This window comes from Phaethon aethereus (genome assembly GCF_964289735.1).
Source record: "Phaethon aethereus genome assembly, chromosome: 2".
NCBI lineage: Eukaryota > Metazoa > Chordata > Aves > Phaethontiformes > Phaethontidae > Phaethon > Phaethon aethereus.
The window spans coordinates 45461434-45482860 of record NC_138582.1 but is presented as its reverse complement, the minus strand read 5'-3'; the positions used below and the strand labels follow the sequence as shown (position 1 = coordinate 45482860).

At 36.0% G+C, this 21427-nt stretch overlaps 1 protein-coding gene across 2 annotated transcripts in view; it reads right to left on the bottom strand.

Moving 5' to 3' along the window:
- RB1CC1 (RB1 inducible coiled-coil 1) overlaps positions 1–21427 on the bottom strand; it is a gene marked incomplete at both ends in the record, with an annotated part of 66346 nt that overhangs the window by 22245 nt on the left and 22674 nt on the right. For both annotated transcript variants that reach the window (XM_082015437.1, XM_082015436.1), the window contains 8 exons: positions 222–2137; positions 7224–7350; positions 9835–9938; positions 10974–11035; positions 11869–11950; positions 12031–12217; positions 14238–14422; positions 17917–18087. In XM_082015437.1, the coding sequence (XP_081871563.1) occupies positions 222–2137; positions 7224–7350; positions 9835–9938; positions 10974–11035; positions 11869–11950; positions 12031–12217; positions 14238–14422; positions 17917–18087 (2834 nt within the window). The remainder of the gene's footprint in view (positions 1–221; positions 2138–7223; positions 7351–9834; positions 9939–10973; positions 11036–11868; positions 11951–12030; positions 12218–14237; positions 14423–17916; positions 18088–21427) is intronic.

Below are 21427 nucleotides of genomic sequence, written 5' to 3'. Positions count from 1 at the left end.
TATTGTACAAGTTATTTTACAATCTTTGAGATTAACTACTGACACAGGAATATCATTACCTATAAGATGGAAGTAAATTGAAACTTGAATACAGAAACCAACACAAATAAACACTATTATAAATACATATAAATTTTACTTACTGCATAGGGCATCATGAATATACCACACTAATTACTTTAAAATACTATGAAAACACAGCAACTTAATTTTTACAGTACCTCAGTTTTACTTGCATCTCAAGTTGTTGTATTTTTTCCAAAAGTCCTTTTTCAGCAGCTTCCCTCTGCAATTCAAACTCTTTACAAGCAGTTTGTACTGCATCCTCTTTTTCACAATTGAGCTTCCGAATGAGCAACTGCCTGTCTTGTTCTTGGTTAGATACTAACAGTTCTTTCTCTTCCTTAAGCTTATGGATAATAGCTTCGTATTTTTCCTGCTGCTCACAGAGAGACAAGTTTTCTGTTTTTTCCTTTTCTAGGGCATTCGCTTCCAACTCTAACTTACTTCGTAGTTCTGTTATTTGCTCTGAAAGTCTTTTTTCTGCCTCAGAAGTCTTTTGATGAAGAAGTGTTACTTTATTTAGTTCAGTTCTAAGCAAATTTGATTCTTCTTCATACCTGTCTACTAGCTCAGAAATGCACTGATCTTTCTCAACTGTCATCAGAGTCCTTAGTTCCGATAAGCCCACTTGATATTCATCACTGTTAATTTGTATTTTGTTGTTTAATTTATCTATCTCCTTTTTTAAGCTTTCCGTTTCCTTATCAATCTGATATTTTAATGTCTCTTGATGCTGGTTTCTGCTTTCTTCCAAAAGAAGCTTCATTTCATCAGTTTCTGCTTCTTTCAGGGCAAGTTCAACTTCTAATTTGCACCTCAAATCAGACAGATCTGAAACCTTGAGCTGTAACTCTTCTACTTGTTGTTGTTTCTCTTGCACAACTACTGCATGAGATTCCTGCATTTGTTCAAGTCTGTGCTGGTTCTCTTTTTTTAATTGATCTAAACAGTCCTTGTGCTCAGCTAGCACCTTCTCAAACTCCTGTAAATGCCTGGCTTGTAGGTTGTTTTCCAGTTCTTTTAAATGGCTTTGCTCTAAAGTCTCAAGTTCTGCCCTCAAGAGTTGTAGTTTTTCATTGTTTTCAACATGAAGTTTTTTCAAGTCTTCAAGTACTATCTCACGTGACTGTCTCAGTTCCTTAATTTCACAATTTTGTGTCTCCATTTGGCATTCCAATTCAAGTAATTTCTGGTCTTTTTCATTCTGAAGGCAAACTACAGCTTCTTTCTCATTTTTCACCATTGCAAATTCATCATTCTTATTCTGAAGAACTTCCTCAAGGCCTAGTAAGTCATCTTTTAACTTTTTAATCTTCTTTTTATTTTCTTCACCATCCTCCAATAATTTATTAATTTTAGTTTCATATTCACTTTTCAAAGACTGTAATTCTTTTTGATGTTTATCTTTTAATGTTTTTTCAAGTGAAAGTTTTACCTTCTCAACAGTATTTACTATTTCTAATGAAGTGCATTTTAAAGAATTAGAAAAGTCACACTGTTCTCTTTGTACAAGTGTTCTAAAGTGGCATAAGTCTTCTTTTATACCTCTTAAGTGTACCTTGGAGTCTTGGGCAATAACCCTGCACCTCTCCATGCAAACATTGAGAGACACATTTTCTACTGAAACGTCTTTTACACAAGAATTTGTATCTTGCATACGTCTACTGTCTATTGCATTGATAACTGAAGAATAAAGAGATTCCACCATCATTTCTGGACTTTGTGGATCACTTATTACATTAGGAGATACTGGATTTTCTTCTATTACAAATTCATTTACTGCTGACATAAAGTCAGATTCTGGACTTTCTGCTAATGAATCCAAGTCTAGTGATCCTTGCTTAAGAGCTTGCTCCAGGTTTGGATGGGCAATAGTTTCAAAATCAAATGTATGAGCATCAATGCTGTCTGGAGACAATTCTTCTAATGGAGCTGGGGGACACACAGGAGGACACAGGGGACCCTGAAGACTGAGTGATGGAGGAGTTCTTGAAGAGGTAGCAAGTGCGGTTCCTGTTGTACATTCCAGCCTTGGTGTGGTAGCAGATTGTGGCGATGCTTGACTATTGGAGGCCTACAAGTTATAAAATATGAAACAAACACTTAAAGTGATAGGCAAAACTGTTAATATTTTAAATTGAATAAAAATTACCAGGCAAAACAAGAACTTACGAAGTCAGCCTTATGACCCATAACAGTCCAAAATACATACAACGAAAACTTAAGTAAAAATTACAGAAATTGAGATTTTCAGTAAGTTTCTAAAAAGCACTATTTGTAAATACATAAATATTAAATGTTCATCTATCCAGAAGTCCTACATAGATCACATACAATTGTATTTGAGGGGACTGAAAACATAAGTTTGGATGATACAAAATGCTGAAGTAACCAGTCAGAAATAGGGTTTGTTTTCTAACAGCCTGTTGATTTCAGTTTTCCTAATAATTTTGATACTAAAATACTTTTATTTTATTGTTGCTAAAACTACTTTTAAAAATCAGTGTAATTCAGTCACTATTAATAAACTAAACTAAGAAGGCTTACAAAAAATGTTCTCTGCTAACATATCAAAAACATCCATAAGAATTGTTCTGATTGTGCCTTTCATTATACTGTACTACTTCTATACTCTCACATTCTAATTAAAAAGCACATTCTGACTTTTCAGAATGCAAGACATCACAGCCTGAGCAGATTTCTTCCCCCTCCATGCTGTTCCACTTGCTCTCATTTTTTGCCATTTTCCCTCTAGACCCTGGATACCACCTAACGTGATTCTGTAGCACCAGATCCTTCAATATTCAACTGAAAAGCTAACGGTTAGAATAACCACCAATAATCATCCATGAGTAACAGCAGCTTGTAAACCAATACAAAGATTAAGTAAAGCTTCTCCACCTTCATGGAATTGTTCCCAAATAATTCTGATCAATTCAGTGCTTTTGATTCTTAAAAGGCTAAAAACATACCTTTAAATCAATTTTCCAATTAATTGTTATTAGATAACATGTTTAAATATCATTATCATCAGTTCTTGTTCATCACTATATGAATTATAAAGCAAGACCTCAAGTCCCAGTGCATACACTGCTGTAAAGTGTAAATTCATGGACAATGTTTGAAAACCAATCTTTGCTATTTTTAAGACATCATACTTTACTGACGCAGAATATATACTTTAAGTGTATTCAGATGAAGTTTGATTTATCATAATAGTCGTAACTGCAGGCCAAGTTACACGCCTTTATTTCTATGCACCTGAAATTCAGTAAAGTACTATTCTGAAATTATTTTAAAAAAAAATAATCAACCTCAACAAGGCCTTAGAGACTGTTTCAAACAGACCTGTGTCCTGGGATTTTCAAGCTTTTTGTATGTGATAAACTCACTATAACTTACAGTTTATCTTCAAGATTACACTTCAGTTATAGATTTTCTTATCTTTGCTATTTAATAGATTTAACATAATAAATTTACTGCTTGCAAGCTTTGACAGAATAAGTGAAGTGTGTGTTAAAGTCCTCTTCCTTTACTATCTTCACATCTACCAGAACTAGGAACAAATGGTCAACCTGTAGTACCTTATGCTATTAACTATTAAATACAACAGAGAATATAAAAGCCCTAATGCCAACAATAATATCATCTGCAGATTCTTAGAACAAAAATATAAACCCTAAGCTTCATCAAGTGCAGAACGCATCCCAGTGGAAGTCAAAAAGCAGTGTATAGCCTCAGTATCCACCAAGGATGTATTCCTGAACAAGTGTGTAATAGGATGGCTAGAGAAACAGTATTTCCTTAGAAAATTACAGTGAAATACACACAGGTAAAATGCATAAGGACAGTATCTGTGACACATAGGATGAAGAGGCATGAGCAGGATCATCAGGATCACAAACCGGAAGACTGTTTACTTGTTGCCTGTTTCCCTGAGAAGCTGATGTCTGCCATCTAGTCTATTTACAATCTACAGGCAGCAATGTAGGTATACGTCATACACTGTAATTCCTGTGATGACAAAGGAAAAGGAGTCAAAAGCAAACAAGGAAAAAAATTGAAAGCAGAGACAGAGAAGCAGGATTAACTTTGAAGTTCTCAGGTGTTGCTGGATTACATGCCTTGTTCTAGTTACATTACTATGATAAACATAGTCAGGGAATGGGGCAATGCTTGGAAGGATTACAAACTGTTTGAATTTCCAACTCAACTAGAACAAATGCTAGATTCATAACCTGATTTGAAAAGACAGCTTCTCCTATATGAGAAACTTTTAATAGCAAAGGATTGTATATGTTAATCACCTACTCACCATGGAGAAGACACCTTAATCATCCTACCCGACTTCTATGAGCACCTTAATTTTCTCCTGGACACCTTTAAACCAATCACTGATCTGCTGAAACTCTGTCTGTATTATGGAAGTGAGAGGGCACAGCAATATCTTTGGTGTGACACCATTAAATTGCAAAGAATAAGCAGAAAGCTTTGAAAAGTAAAACAGATTTCAAAGTAGTAACACATTAAACAAAAATCCACAACACTGTTCTCTAACTACTCTGTTGTAATACTCAAAAAAGAAATTGGATATCAAATGGAGAAGTAGATCATCATTAATGGTCTGTGACCTTGAAAGCTGAAATAGTAAGAGTTATGAGGACACTTAAAAAGAAATGCTACTAGCAGCCCCAGTAAGGTATTAGATCTCCTCTCTGACTTGCTCTTTCCTCACCTGTCAGCAGCCACAGCTTCTCTCCTGCCTAAAGCAACTATCAAAAGACCAGCTGCTGTGGCTGATGCAGTAGGACGAACTCCCACCTGACCCAGAGCTAACTGCTGCACTACCAACAAGCCAGAGAAGCTATCCCAGTCCAACTTAAAGAACCAGGCTTCTGCTGCCACTTGCACGGAAAGGGAGGTTGGGGTTGATTGTGTCTCTTTGGGAGACCACAAGAGCAACATTCTGCTAGATGGGCAACACTGAACGCCTGCACAGTCATCACCACCTCTGCATCAAGTTGGAACAACATCTCACAGTTCACCAACAGAACATGTAGGTGCATGAAGCTGTAGGCATCTTTAGCCTATTATTAAATGTTTATTCATCCTTCTAATTATATATTGTGAATTCCCAACAATAGCAAGGATAGGAAAAGAACATTTTCAAATTATTTCCGTAATTCCAGGTAAAAAAAGAACACAGGCAAAAGTAGTATAATTGAAAAAAAAAAACACCACTTCTAGACCATTACTGGAACAAAGCAACACAGAGAAAGACCTAGTATCTTTCATCAAGTAATAACAAGAGCACCGTCACTGAGAAGGAAAAAAATCTGACAGATCTATTTGCTTCAATTCCAAAAAAGAGTTCAATGAATCATTGAAATTACACACAGAGATGGGCGCTTTCAAGATGACATCATGAATGGCCCAGCTCTGACTGCGCAATACAATTTCTCTAAGGAAAGAGACAATTATCCAAATCTGTCTAAGCACTTGACATTTCTGAGTCAGCCAAGAACCCAAACTGGTCAAAGCACAGCAAAAGAAGAAGAGCGTAAAGAACAGATCCTCCTGATTTGGCAAACATCTTTTTTGGGCAGCCAGATACTGATAAAAATTTCTCAGATAAGCAAGTCAGAACTAAAAACGGAAAAAAAAAAAAGACGACTTGAACAAGTAAGGCACCTTTCCTGTTTATTTTTCTACTGTTATTATGTACATTTTTAATTAAAACTTATTCCTTAGATTTATTTTATACTCTTCCGACATTGCAAGCCTTAGCAAAAAAATTAATTAGAACACCTGTCACTATCCTGGTTTCTTCTGAGATAAATTTCAGGATGCTCCAATACTTCTGTATTTCACAGCATGGTCTGTTGGAAGAGCATCTTCAGAAAACTCCCAGATTTCACAAAACATAAACCACTCCAAGCCATTCCGTTGGCTAATACACTGGTCAGGCCCTAACACTCTTGTTCTTAATGACTGTTCATATAAAATATAAACACCAATCTTCATAAAGAGAGAGGAGAGCTAAGAAATTACATAAATGAGACCTTTTCTATATTACAGAACGAGCAGCCCAGTTCTCATAATTTATATAAAGACTTCCAGTAAACCTCTTGTTCAAGTCCCAGAGGAGTAAGAAGATAGAGGACTTTAGGAGAAGATCGAGGTTTAAGCAGAAATTTTCTAATTCAAAATTGAACATGCCCACAACCTTGGCAGTTACAGAAGATGCAAAGTCAGCCAAGTGCACACACACACTTACACCGCAGATGATAACATGAAGTCCCACAAAAATGACACCTTTTTTCTATAGCAAAACTGCTAAAGAAACCCAATTTGAAGCAGTCAACTTCACATAAAATTTTAGGCATTACTAAATTCACCCAGAGTTTCACTGGGACAGGCTACAGTCAGAAGCTAAAAGGACCCTGTTTGGTGTATTATGAAGGTTAGAGGCTGAATGCACAGAAGCAATCAAAAGTGACTGGCAGAAACAGAGTTTCTAGGGGAAAGAATCTGCCTGACAGGCAGAGTGAAACTAGGAAGAGATCTTTTGCCATCTGTACCTTCTATACTCAAAGAAGAGACTGCACATATTTCTTCCCTTCCCCAAAAAGCAGGGCTGCAACAAAGGAGTAGATGACACCAATATTCAGGCTAATGGGGACAACCAACCAAGGCCCTAAATTTTCCTTGACTGCTTGTGCCAAAAGGACTTAAGCAGCAATGCAAAAATATAGAGAAGTAGCAATAACTTCATTAAATACAAACTAAAGCAACAAAGACAAAATTCACTCATTCTGCATACAGAAGCTTGAGAAAATGGCAGAAAACAGAAATATTAACAAAATAATTCTATAATTTCTGTGGAATATAAGCATCTGTTAAATGTTTAGAAGATAAAGTATCTTTCGACTGTTCTCTAGAGATACTCACTTTACTCATTGAAGAGCTCAAAATTCTCAGAATACTTACTAGTATGTGATTAGAAAGGAAACTATTATTATTCAGTTGAGAGACCAACTCATCTTTACATCTGGAAAAACAAAGTTTCTTTCTGCAGTGGTTGATAAGCAATATTATGAAAATATTCTACTCTTTTAAAGAGAATATTATCTTTCCTTGGTAAAGAAAAACAAAAATACCTTTTGTTCATTCAGCAGGTCTGTAATGGTTTGTGACATTTCATCCAAACTCTGTGCTGCCTTTACCAGGTTATGCAGAGCACGTACATGCTGGTGAAGAGGTTCAAAGTCACAAAGTATGGGAACCCTTAAAAACAGTATAGAATTATTTTTTTTTAACATTGTTAATCTAATATTCAAATATATGAAATTATTATGTGTATATTCCAACAAGACTAAGCTTTCCTCTGTGTAATGTTCATACTTCCTTCATTTAATCTATTTTGCATGGAAAATCCATTAAGACCACCTGGTATTGGTATTTTAAATTAAGAACTTGAGAGCTTTTAAGGAGTAAATAATAATAAACACAATGATGGGGAAGTAATATGTCAGAGTCTTTTCTTCTGGGAAAGATATTAACCGGTAGTACCTAGAGTTACAATAACAGTAACAGAAGAGAATTGATAGCAATTAGATCTCTAATTGAAGCACTTATGTTTGCAAATGACTCTGTTCTTCTCTCCAGTTGGATTCTCTCCAATCCAGCTCATCCTTTGAAGTAGCTATTAATTCTCTACTATTTTATTTTAATGATAGGTAACATAAATTAAAAGACTGATTAATGTGTCCTGACATTGCAAGTGTTGCAAGATAAGCTTTCGATTGCAAGTTTTCTAAACCTCTGGAAAAGCAACATTTATTTACTTTTTCTTGAGAGTCCATATTTTTCCATAAAATTTCCATCCATAATTTTTAATTTGTTCAAGGATAGCTCTGCTGAAATAACGAAGCGGCAGTTCATTCAGACTAACAATATAATAAAAGCAGATCACACTTCAATGTATTTTACTCTCTATTCAATACATAGGGCAAGTGCCATCTAGCCTATTTTTGTAGAATTAAAATTTCAATAATTGCTCAAACATATAATTTCAGAAGACTGAAGCACTGTAAGTAAATAGAAGCATCATTTTAATTATGCAGCTCAGGGGTTCAGTGCTGACAGAAAAGGATTTTGTTCTAGGTCTCAGTTTGCCTATTGCTTGCTCTTTAGTTGTTAAGTCAAAATCCCAAAGAAAATACTGTTCTGAAGTTTCTTCTAAAGCTCAGTGTCTACCAAGGTGTGTAACAGCTTTGTCCACTTGAGTTGCAAATCCACTACTATCATCAATTTTTGCATTAAATGTAATCCTGAGCCCAGACACCGGGAGGAACATGACATACTCCCACCTCTATTGCCATCAAGTGGAAAGCTACGTCACTACAATTTGGACCAACTAAACCAGTTCGGTTAGTGACTGGTTTTCTGACAATAGCAAGGCAAAATTCCTCCTGAACTCAGCCCAAACTTCCCAGGAAGGTTGTAAAATTCTCACAAATCCAAAAGTCAGGGAAACATAAGCAATATGATACTATGGTTTGCCTTTTTTTTCCTGCTGAATCACTGAGGAGCAAGCCTAAGAGCATAACAAGAGAAAACAAAAAGGTCTATCATGATCTAGGGCAAATCCACTGTCAAGCAGACTAAGCTCACAATACTATTTTTAATTACAGCAACAATACCATAAGGATGGCCAGGAATTCTGAATCAAAAAGAATGCCAGTACCAAACAGAGGTGAAAAATGTGAATTCAGCTCCTGAACTGTGCACCAGTAACACGTATCAGGCCGATACTTTTGGTGAACTTGTCGGATGACAGGAGAGCATCCTCCTTTTGGATTTACCTTACAATCCTTTGTGGGATTGTGGCCTTGGGGCTAAAAAAAAATTGGGATCTCAACAAATCTCTAACGGCAGATCTCTTCTGGGAGAAGGATGATGGATACATAGAGCATCTGATGGTGGTCATACTGATACACAGAATGTTACACAGAACTTGCTACTGCTTATTTCTTGCCCATTATCTTGGTTGGCATTTACCTATCGGATTGCTACAGGTTTAAGACATACTAGTTTGAAAGCTCACTTTATCAGTCAACTTTGAGAAAGACATCTCCAAGTTCTACGTAAGAAACTAAGTTGCCTGTGAGACAAAACAGTAGTTTTCCTGTCTACATTTGTATGTCTGCCTCATTGAAAGAAACATGGAAATAGAGCTTTGCTCAAGATGATGGATTTCCATAGACAGCAGAGGCACTTAGAGAGTACACCTTTTAGTAAAATACGTCTGTCAGAGAAAAAGCAGTATTTGAATACAGGTCATCTCTATGATTTCATGCTGGGCTAAAGAAATTTATTTCCTCCAGAATACCAGTTAACAAAGAGAAAATGGAAAAAAAAACACCCAACAGAAAAATCAATCTAATTCTAAGCTGACAAAACATAAAGTTAAGAGTTTATTTCAGTTTAAAACTGACAACAATTTTTTGGTTTTTAGATATGAGGCAGCTCAGAGGAACATCCAAAATCCTTTACATCTCAATACAGAATACAGGTGTTCAAATCATCTGAGCTGGAGTACATGAAGCATATAGATAATCTGTATCTGCATTAAGTCAGTGAAGACCATTGCTTAAGAATGGTATCAGTTCAAAAAATATCCTTGTCTGTTCCTTAGAAAAAATGAACTGGGATGGGAGCACAAGGAAGATATTTCTATAACATACAAAGTTTAAAAAGGTGCTTTACCTGAGTAACGGCTGTACTTCTGAAGGACAAAAAGACTGCAAAAACTGCAAGTCACTTAATGAGATATCTGGAAGCTCACTGTCAAATCTGCGAGGTTTTCTTGTCTGCATTAAGAAGAAATTAATTTACACTGTTAAGCTAAATAATATCAATATAACAAAGGAAGGATTGAAAAAAGATTTTAATTGATAACACAGAAACTTGGTGTTAAACTGATCTCTCTCAAAGGATCTCACATTTTTTAAAGGAACCATGTCTGGCCTCACCCCCCTAAAAAAATAATTCTAGTTATTAATCTATCCACAGTGCCTTGGGCAGCAGTAGAATACAGTTATTTCAGTTGGAACAGACGTACAACGATCATCTAGTCCAACTTGCTCCCTATTACCAAGCTTCATAAACATTAAGAATGTGTTTAAAAAAAGTTAAGGGATAAGAGATGGCACTGAAGCTTTATTTATTGCGCTGCTAAACATACAGTCAAGTATTAATTTGGTTCAGTATTCAAAACAGTGAAATGAGTAGCATTCTTATTTTTCCAAGTATCCTTTAAAAAAAGCTGCAAAGGAGAAGTGGAAAATGTTAAACAAAGCAAAGTGAGATAGCAACATTAGAATCAGGGAAAGTTATCGTACCTGCATCAGCCAAGCTGTATGAAATCAAAGTTAACAGGCAATATTTGATTACAGCTATACTTTTTCACCCCTTCATGTTATCAGCCAATAAAGAGACAAAAATGCTTTTCCACATATCCAGTGATTATAAAAAAACATGAAAAACTTTACCATCCAATTAATTTTATGTCTCTATTATTCAAAAGAGAGGGTTAGATGATCAAATTATGCCTCCTAGCTTCTTTTTCTTCTGATCATTAATGGCATTCTTCTGTTCAATACCACAGAGTCCTTGTTAAAAAGGAGTATTGAGTTGACATTTCCTCTCCCACCACTCTGCAAGTTATGAACCGATATTAATACAGGTCACCTGAAATAGTAAATACTACTAGCTCCCAGCTTTTTCATCTGTGTCAGAGCAATGTGACGGGCATATAGCTTGAATGAATTAAGCTTAGGTTTTTAATTTATGAAAGTACTGTTTATAAAAATGAAATAAAAACCAAAAATATGTTGAGTACATACACAAAAGGATGGAGGCCAGGAGTCAAGTCCTCTAAACAAACGATTCCTTAGGAAAGACTTTCCTGGGCAAAGAAAAAAATGGTTATTTAAGAGAAAGAAATGCAACATATAAACAATGCCTCAAGAAAAAACAATTAAGCTATTGCAGTTTAACAGCTAAACTAAATTTGAAAGCATTATTAACTATGCCATTTCACAACAACATAAAAATTGCAAGTGACCACAGAACTTCACGCAAAACCCACAATCCCAGAGAACTTAATTGAAGCCTCTTTTCCCTTAACGTTCACCTCTGCAAAAGCCTCAACTCCTTTTTCAAATTTTCATTGTAATCTTGCTAATCTCCTTTCCACAATTTTGATAACCTTTTGCTCAATTTTCTTATTCTAGCAGTTCATTCAGAAAATAAGTTGCAGACTTTACAGAAAAAAAGAAAAAATAATCAGATTTCTTTTCCAGCAATTGAAGCTAAAAAAAAAAAAGAAATTCTGATTAGGCTCTTTAGATGTTTTTGTCCTTGTTTTTTTCTGAAGTAATACAGAGGAAGTCATAGCAACACCCAAATATTCAGTAATGGTTTTAATAGTCATATTTAAAAGAACTCGCAGAGTACGTTCAAACAGAAACTGCATTCAAATGCAATAATGAGAAATATTTTTTTCTACAAACATTAAATGAATTAGAACTTTCACAACATTTTGGATAATCTATATGAAACAGTTAATTTGATTAATAGAAGATTTAATATAAAAATGTTTTGTTCATAATAGGACCATCAGGCACACTGCATCCATTTCTTATTTAAGTAAACAAGAAATCATACAGGTATTTTAACTACAAAGACAAAAGTCAAATGTAACCACAATTCTGGTTTCACAGAAGAGAAAGTACTTACTGAACAGTTTACCAAAAGAATCCCTTTTCGCCTTTTCAGCTTCATATAGGTGTTTCCCATCTTTTATTAAAGCACCCGCCCACTGTGGAAGGGAAAACATGTAGTTAGTTGTTATTTTATACATTGACATGAAGGTTTGGTCTCAAAGTTTTACTCACTTACCTCCCTGTAGTGTTTTATGAACATTTTTCTCCTCACAACCTCAACAACAGCTAGACAGTACATTTGAGGAACGGTACTGAGAGCCTCTACAACCTTGACCCTTTCTAGGAGCTCTGTTACAAGACGAAGCAATGCTTGTAGTTTCTCTCCATCTTGGTCAGCATGAAGCATTACAAAACAACACCACCTGCAAAAGCAGGTTACACTTTAGAAGATAAAAACTTAGTCATCTTTTCTGCAGTTAAATTTCACTAAGGTTAGCAACACATCTGGTTGAATTGAACAATGACATCATTTTACAGGGGACAAAAACAGGCTATCTGGAAGTACCAAACAATTCAAAATTCAGTAGTCGCCTTGCAGTTCCCTGTTAACTTCTCACAGTAAGATATCTGTCTCAGTGCTTAAAAAATGAACAGTTACCACCATTTGAGTTAAGATATTGGGTTTGACAGGTAATGGTCTTAGCATACATAACCTTAGGAGGAATGATAATCTAACTTTTTCCAGAAGAATTGAAAAAAGCTGGTACATCCAGAGCAAAGAAGAGACTACTTTTTATTTTTAAGGTTTATAAACAAGCATTAAAAAGATATATTAAGGGTAGGGATACTGTCAAAGAAATAAAATCGAAACAGTGTTTGGAAAGTTCACACCATCTGCTCACGCACTACAAATATCAGCCCCTGTAGCATACAAATTCTCACACTTTGTAAGCACATCTTCAATTATCTTACTGCTACAATCAAAACATTAATTTCAAGCACAGCCACCAACATAACTAAATCACAGGATTAACTACTGAATAGGTGATGAACTGGTACGTTTGAGGGGAAACATTACACCAACTTTGCCATCAGGCATAAGGTAGAGGTACATCCCACAAGTAACAAAAAATACATTGTTTTTATTTACAGAAGTGAAGTGAAAAAAACAAACAAGTCAATGTTAAGCAACTAGGAACATATAATAACAGAGAAACTACAAGTCTTTCACAGTTGACTTTCATATTAATAAGTACTAAGAAATAAAAAGAGGCCAACAAGTGGCCAGTTCAAAACACAAAGGGAAGTACATTTTCCACACAACATAATTAAGTTGCAGGACTTGCAAAAAAAAAAAACCAAAACAGGAGTGTGTGGATTCAAAAAGAAGTTGGACTAGTTCATGGAGAAAAAACGTCCATCAGCAAGTAAACACAGAAGAGCTGCTTCTATATCAGACAAAAATATTCTCCTCCAAGAATATTTTTACATACAGTTAAGGTTAATCAGTCATCTTTTCACTGGGCTAAGAGCAGATGCATAGGCAACAAAGACAGACAAATTCACATTTTTATTTGCCTAGCAGTAATTTATTTTATAAACACAACAGGATTTCTGTGTTATCTAGTGTTATATGCACACTAGTGCACTGCTGATTGTTTTACTTCTTCCTGCATCTTGCACCTGCCTCATTTATACAAACTGCAATCTCTTAAAGAAGTAAAAAAAAAAAATAAATCTACTTGATGGATATCCAGCATGCAAGTCTAAAAGGGTCAAAATGTTGCCTAATAATTTGCTGCCAGCATAACCAAAGTTTTTTCTTCCAAAAATTATTAAACTCTGTATACTTTTCCTATGTGTCCAACATGACAAATTATCTAGAGCTTAATCACTGAAAGTGTAGTAAAAAAATGTATTTTCCATTGAGCAATATAGACTACTTACTGCCTTCCATGTTATAGAGTAATAGTGTTTACATGAAAAATTGCCATTTTTACTGGCTGTGACTGGATAGAATTATTTTTCATGAACTACCAGTAAATCAAACTACTGGCATGTTTTTCTGCTTTGATGTGGTCACAAGCCATTGAAGAGTTTCATTTATGCTTATTATAACCCTTTGAAAACACCAATAGAATTGCCAGTCAAATTTTAAATAAGATATTGATGGCTTCTCATGTTGATGAGAGGGGATTATAGGTTCTTGGATATAGTTTTATTGATATGAAACTTAAAATTCTAAGAAAAGTTTCTCTTAAAATAATACTTTGTTTCACATTTACAAATAACTTCATATACAAACTGCAGTGATCCAACTTTAATTTTCTCTCCCACTAAGAAAAACTCTATGCATTACCAAAGATTTTCTTAGGACATACATACTTTAAAACAGTCTTGATGCAGGTGGAAGCAATATAAAGTTAAGAAGTTGTAACTTACTTCAGTCTGACTTGTAGATTATTTGCAAGCTCCTGTTTAGCAGTGGTACATTTCTGTTTAATATCTAACAGTTTTCTGTGATTAGTTAACATAATCATCAGCTGATTTGCATGACTCAAACACAAATCAGGCAGCACAGAAGGATCTTTCAAGTTCTCGGCTCTCTTCTGATTAGCCAAAAATCCCTAGAGGAGAAGAGACACGTTCGTTACAGAAGCTTTGTGACAATCAAAAAGCATGGAAGTGATCCATCTTCTCTGTTCCGAATGCAAGCATTTTAATAAACTTACTGTAACCACTCAGGGGTATAGACAGAATGCTACATAAAGAAGTGTCAAAGTTGCGTTCTTTTCATTCTATAATCCAGTCCAAATAAATATCGTATTTCTTCCAAAACGGTTACCAACACAATCCTATAAGAACTTTACATAGCTAACCTACACCAACAAAAGAACACAAAAGTTAATGCAGCAGAAAAGTAGCTACTAGGAGGGAGGGGATCAACGAGCAGAAAAGCGGCCACTAGGATGGAGGGGATCAACCATCACTCTAGTTTCCACAAAGCACCAGCTTGTTAAGTTCTGGTATATACAAGACTTAACATCAATTTAGAGCATACTCAGTACTACTGTGAGTTAAAGAATGTATTTTATGCATAAAGAAATTCATACATTAAACTAATTCTTCTTGAGAGCCAAGATCACAACTAGACATCTTCATTGCATGCAGGAGTTGGGCATGGCAAAGAATTATCTGTTGTGGATGGTAATGGGCAACCCCTAAAAGAGTCAGGGGAAAAAACAGGGAGGATGGACTGCCTTAGATAAACATCTCTTATGTGGCTGATTAAAGTTCTACAAACTTGTTAAGTCTCTGTTGTCTTCATAAAGAATTCAAAACCAGACAATAGTTTTAAGTGTTTCTTTCTGAAGCTGAGGTTGATGAGAAGAATAAACCCTAAAGAGTTACAGAAAAGTGCTGAAATATGAAACCAGTCATTGCTTATTTGATACTGAATGTAAAGAAATCCTACCATAAGATGCTATAAAACACATCTGCAAAAAAGCCTGCAATAAATATTTATATCCTAGTGGGAACAGCACAGAAATCAAAGTAGGTATCAAACAATTATATTAAGTGCAATGAAAAGAAAAGGAGGAGATTGGAAAAAGGGAAACATTGCACTCATTTTTTAAAAAAAAAGGTAGCAAGGAGGATCCTGGGAACTACTAAGCTGTCAGCCTCACCTCTGTGCCTGGGAAGATCATAGAGCAGATCCTCCTAGAATCTATGCTAAAGCACATGGAGGACAGGGAGGTGATTTGAGACAGTCAGCATGGCTTCACCAAGGCCAAGTCCTGCCTGACCAACCTAGTGGCCTTCTAGGCTGTCCACATCACTGGCCAAGGGAAGAGCTGTGGATGTCACCTATCTGGACTTCTGTAAGGCCTTTGACTCAGTCCCCCCCAACATCTTTCCCTCTACACTGAAGAGCTATGGATTTGATGAGTAGACGGTTGTGTGGATGAGGAATTGGTTGGATGGTTGCATCCAGAGGGTAGCGGTCAACAGCTCAATGTCCAGATGGAGATCAGTGACAAGTGGTGTCCCTCAGAGATCTGTATAGGGACCAGAAATCTTTAATACCTTCATCAGTGACATAGTGGGATAGAGTACATCCTCAGCAGTTTAGCAGATGACAACAACCTGAGTGGTGAGGTTGACACACCTGAGGACAGGATGCCATCCAGAGGGACCTGGACAAGCTTGAGGAAAGGGCGCATGTGAACCTCACGAGGTTCAATAAGGCCAAGTACAGGGTCCTGCACCTGGGTCAGGGCAACCCCTGGTATCAGTACAGGCTGGGGGATGAAGGGATTGAGAGCAGCCCTGCCAAGGACTTGGGGGCACTCGTGGATGAAAAGCTGGACATGAGCTGGTAATGTGCGCTCACAGCCCAGGCCAATGGCATCCTGGGCTGCACCAAAAGTAGCGTGGCCAGCAGGTGGAGGGAGGTGATTCTTCCCCTTTACACCGCTCTGGTGAGACCTCACCTGGAGTACTGTGTCCAGCTCTGGAGCCCTCAGCACAGGAAAGGCATGGATCTATTGGAGAGGGTCCAGTGGAGGGCCACCAAAATGATCAGAGGGATGGAACCCCTCTCCTATGAGGATAGGCTGAGAGAGTCGGGGTTGTCCAGCCTGGAGAAGAGAAGGCTTCAGGGGGACCTTATTGTAGCCTTTCAGTACTTACGGGGGGGGGGGGCGGACACAGACTTTTTAACAGGGCCTGTAGCGATAGGACAAGCGGTAATGGTTTTAAACTAAAAGAGGGTAGATTTAGACAAGATAGAAGGAAGAAATTTTTCACAATGAGGGTGGTGAAACTCTAGAACAGGTTGCCTCACGAGCTCATAGATGCCCCATCCCTGGAAACATTCCTGGTCAGGTTGGATGGGGCTCTGAGCAACCTGGTCTAGTTGAAACTGTCCCTGCTCATTGCATGAGGGCTGGACTAGATGACCCTTAAAGGTCCCTTCCAACCCAAGCTATTCTGTGATTCTATGAATCCAGTCACACCATCCCAGTCTCCAGCGTATGAGCAACTGCAAACTACAGGCTGTCTCTGACAGTCTACTGCTGGCAAAAAGTTGTCTGCTCTTAAATGTACCTAAATTCCACCTGGTTTACAGACAGGTTTGACAAAGATCTGTACAGGCAGATACTAACATAACATTTAAGACAGATGTTTCCTTTTCCTTAAGCTCAGAATAAGAACATCAACTTTCAACTAAGCTTTAAAATAAATATCTACAGTGTTTACAACTGTTAGTCACCTTTATCAGATCCTATTTTTATTAGCAGCTTTCTACATTGTCATGCAAAATATTACACCAATACAGCACAACCTGTTTGTCAGCCGTTCAGTAGCTTTAATAACATACACCTTAACACAACAAGAAACAAAAGGTATTTTCAAAGTTTTAAAATTTTACCATATTCTAAGTGATTCTTACTCATCCAAATGAAACATAACTTCTAAAATAAAAATAAACTAGATGTATTCTATTCCAGAAACAATACCATATACTGATTCAGAAGCCAGCAATTTTACACTGGCACTTTTATGAGAATGTTGACTAGATGAAATGGAATTAAATATATTTTTCCAAATTATAACCAAGAGAATGTTTACAGAAATACTTTAGCTATAAAAATATACGTCTTAATAGGCAATTGACAAAGTTGCAGTGAACTACAGCTCTACATATTCCTAGTGCATTAAGTCTAAGGTATTTTAAGTAAGACATTTTTATTTTGTAGAGTGCCTTCTTCAATATAGATGAAGTGACATAAATATAAGCCCTATATTTAAGTTCTGTTGCTGTACACCTCCCACCATTGCATTTTTCTACTAGTTTGATGTTTTAAAAAAAATATTTAAATTAATGTGGTAGGTTGAGTTGTGAGCTGAAAACATGACCACAAGGTATAAAAACTACCACTATTTAAATAACAAATTATTATGAATATAGCGCCTTTTTTGAACATTTCCAGTGTGCTAAGTTGAAAACTAGCTTGCATTAAGACATGCAATTTTTTCACTGTAATTTTTAACAGCACACATGTATCAAAAAAACCAACCAACTTCCAGTGTTACACATATAAATGTGTATTACCTGAGCAAGTTCTTTTTGTTCATTCACCAGTCTGCTGCAGCTTGCTATCATCTGGTCCAATGCATAGAGCCTATCCTCAAGGCCTTTAATAGCTTTCATGTTCTGATTATCAAGTTTGGCGATAGTTTGTCGACATTCTGCCAGAAAGGGTTGGATGATCCTTGGATCAAGCTGGAAAAAATGAAAGGGAATAAAAAATGTGTATTAGCAGTTGACATATTGAGAAGTTGACATGAGCCAACTCCATGAGTTTTTACAACCTTTTTTTTTTTTTTTAACATATGATGTGTTTACATCTATCATCTGTTTCAGAATTCCGAGTTTAGGAGTCTGTGGATTTATATCACAGCATAAATATCTCTGAGGTATTCCAACCAGACCATTATACAAATCAAGATCCTTACAAGGGGAAGGGACTTAGTTGAGGGGACAAGGCAGGGTTGAGGGGTAAAAGAGGCAGTTTAAAGCTAATGGACACAGTCTACAATGGAACAGAGTTCACAGAGCTACAATCAAAACAAGTGATTAATGTAAGATAGTGGAAAGTGTGGTAGGGAGGGTGGTGGGAAAAAGCTGCAAGACCTATTAGCCTTTTCCCACTAAATGTATGTTTTAATTGATTTCTTAGACAAGCAGATCCATTCCAAGCCACTGCATCAGTTCTAAGTAACTGGAAAACAAGCTATGGAAAAATAATACATTTGTAATACTCTTTACTAATGTTTTTCCTAATAAAACCCACATTTTTAAATTATTGCATCATATTCCGTCACAGGCCATTACCCAGTGAAAAAGTGTTTGAAACATTAAGAGGCTACCAATGTCCTCAGATAAGGGTGACTCTTACAAGCTTCACTAAGAGTAGTGAAATAAATTAGTCTATATTTTCTTAGTTCTAAAACCAACATGGGTAATTGCAATAGCTTACATAGGACAGAGTTTAGTCTAAATCTGCAGTAAATTAATTTAGGAAAATAACCTAAGAGTTATTGGGTGTTAGCAGAATATAAACAAATCTATCCAAAATGGTTATGGTATGCCATGTATTATATGAGAATCTAGTGGAAAGGATACTATCCTGTGAGGTCATACTAGCTGTCACAACACAGGCTTCCTTTCATCAACATGCAGGGTTAATGCCACTCACATCATATAACACAAAAATTAACCCTCAGAAAAGAAGCCACTTATACAAATCAATATTAGCATAAATAAAATTACTATTTTCCCCTCAATCTATTATTTGACTGTATAAAAGCTTTCATACACAGCACTTTCTCATTCTGGAAACATACCCTTCCAGGGTATAGAGAGATGAACCTGAAGAGGAGGAGCAACTACAAAGAACAGGTCTTCCATTCTCTTCAAACAAAAAACCAAAACAAACAAACACCACCATAAGGGGAAGTACTAAAAACTGGCAATTAGCCCAGAACTTTTCAGAATAAATAATTAACAGTATCATTAGTGTGACAAAATACATTAAAGTTTTCTGAAAATTGCAAAGGTCAATTTTTAGTATGTTATGAATGGTCCTATAAATCTTGGTCTTCCTCAAGCGAGTTGTTCATCTTCAAGAACCAGTAATAAAAATAGTCTCTGTGATTAAACCAGACTGTTTTTATAGGAACTTCATTGCCATCGTATTTGGGATTACTCCACTGCAGCATCCTGAATAGTTTCTGGACACAAAATACTAAAGAACAATATGGCGAGTTTTTTTCTTTTTACCTTCATAAGCTAATTATGTTCTACATCATCTAATAAAAAAGCCTATTCCTCTGATTCTACCTTGTAATTTATTTCCTCCATCCATTCTTTTTATCCTATCTTTGTCCTAACTGCATCTGTAACACGCAGCTCTACTTTCACTGGTAGATAATATTGCTATCCTCATCTTAAGCCTGTAAAAGGAAGACACTTCTATTTAAATGGCTACAACAGCGCTTAACAGAAATGCCTGGTTAGTTCCTGCTTACCCACTGATTTTACTGCAGCCTAGGTTTCTGCAGTTAAAGGTGTCATTTTGTAGAAACACCCAGAGGCCAGAAGAACCAGATACCTAGCAGTACTCTGTAACACAGCAGTTCTGCCAAGACTACCACCATCAAAGGTATAAAGCTCATACTCTGATGCTTTACACTATCATGAAAATCTTACCTGAATTCAGAGTTTCAAATAAGAAATCAATCACAAACCATTTGTATGGTTCTTATTTGCAAGAAGGAAAGTGCATAGCAAGAGTGTGGGAAAAAGCATTAAAAAAAATCAGTGCAATTTTATTCTAGCTTGCTACGTTAAAGTGTCATCAAGTAAATATTAAAAAACAACTGTGTTGCAAGGTAATTATTTAATATTTTCTTTCCCTTTTCAGCTACAGACCAATTCTGTTTTGAAACCAACTCTAAATCAATGGTAGGCAAAGATTCAATCCTTTGTCTGTGCTGCTATCAAAAAAGGGTAAATTAATGTTTTCCTAAGGAAAACTAGGAACTATCACATTACTTCAAAGCTTTGTGTTTTTTGTGAACCAAAACAGATCAAGATTGATCAATCACAGTTTTTCTGGTAGTGGCCAGAATAGTCTGACTAAAGCGTTTATCCCTACCTGCCAATTCTGCTTACACCAAGAAAACAAAAAGAAACTTCATTTTTGCAGGAACAATCATAATTTTCCCTACACAAATCAGCTTAAATTACAAAACATCTACAATAGCTGAAACAAAAGATTTCTGACTAGATAAGGCAAGGACAGAAAAGCACACAACTACAAAATAGTGTCTCTAAAACACGTGACAGATAACACTACAAAGCTGATCAAAAAAGGTACAGTAAGTATTTCTCTAAAGTGGTTATTTTTTCATTTTTGTATCTTTAGTATCACTATAATTTATTTGGAAGCAACTGTTTAGTGTCTGTATCTAAAAACATTGATTTTTAAGAGACATTTGTGCCCTGTTAATATTATGCACAAAGTGAATTTATTCTCTCACAAGCGAACTACTGGGTTTTGTTACTCTTGCTTTAAACTTGTAGAAAGCACCTTGTAGTGTTACTTAACAAATAGGACAAAGGATTGCCTCAGACTTCAGCAATTAGGAAGTCTTTCACTTGAATATTGTTTTTGCTCAAGAAAAAACTTGTGAAGTCCAATCTTTCTTTTAGACTTTTCTGTACTACTAAAATTTAGACAGCTCAAAATCTTAAGCAGCCCTTAATATTAAGCCCAATTCTCCAACTACTTTTAGGACAGAATTGAAAAATCAATGTGCAGAACTGACAGCATCATGACGTTCCCTACAACAGACAGGATTTAGACATAACTAAGACAGCCTTACAGTCCTATCTTAAGGAGGAAATAAAGCGTCAAAGACAACAGAAATCGTTTTCTTTGTTCAAGGTATATTGAGTTGTAATAGTAGAAATTTATGCATTTGTAAACAAGGCTAGACAAAGTAAGAAATATAAGCTACAGTGAAATAAAGGAAATTTCTAGGCAAGAGGTTTTTAA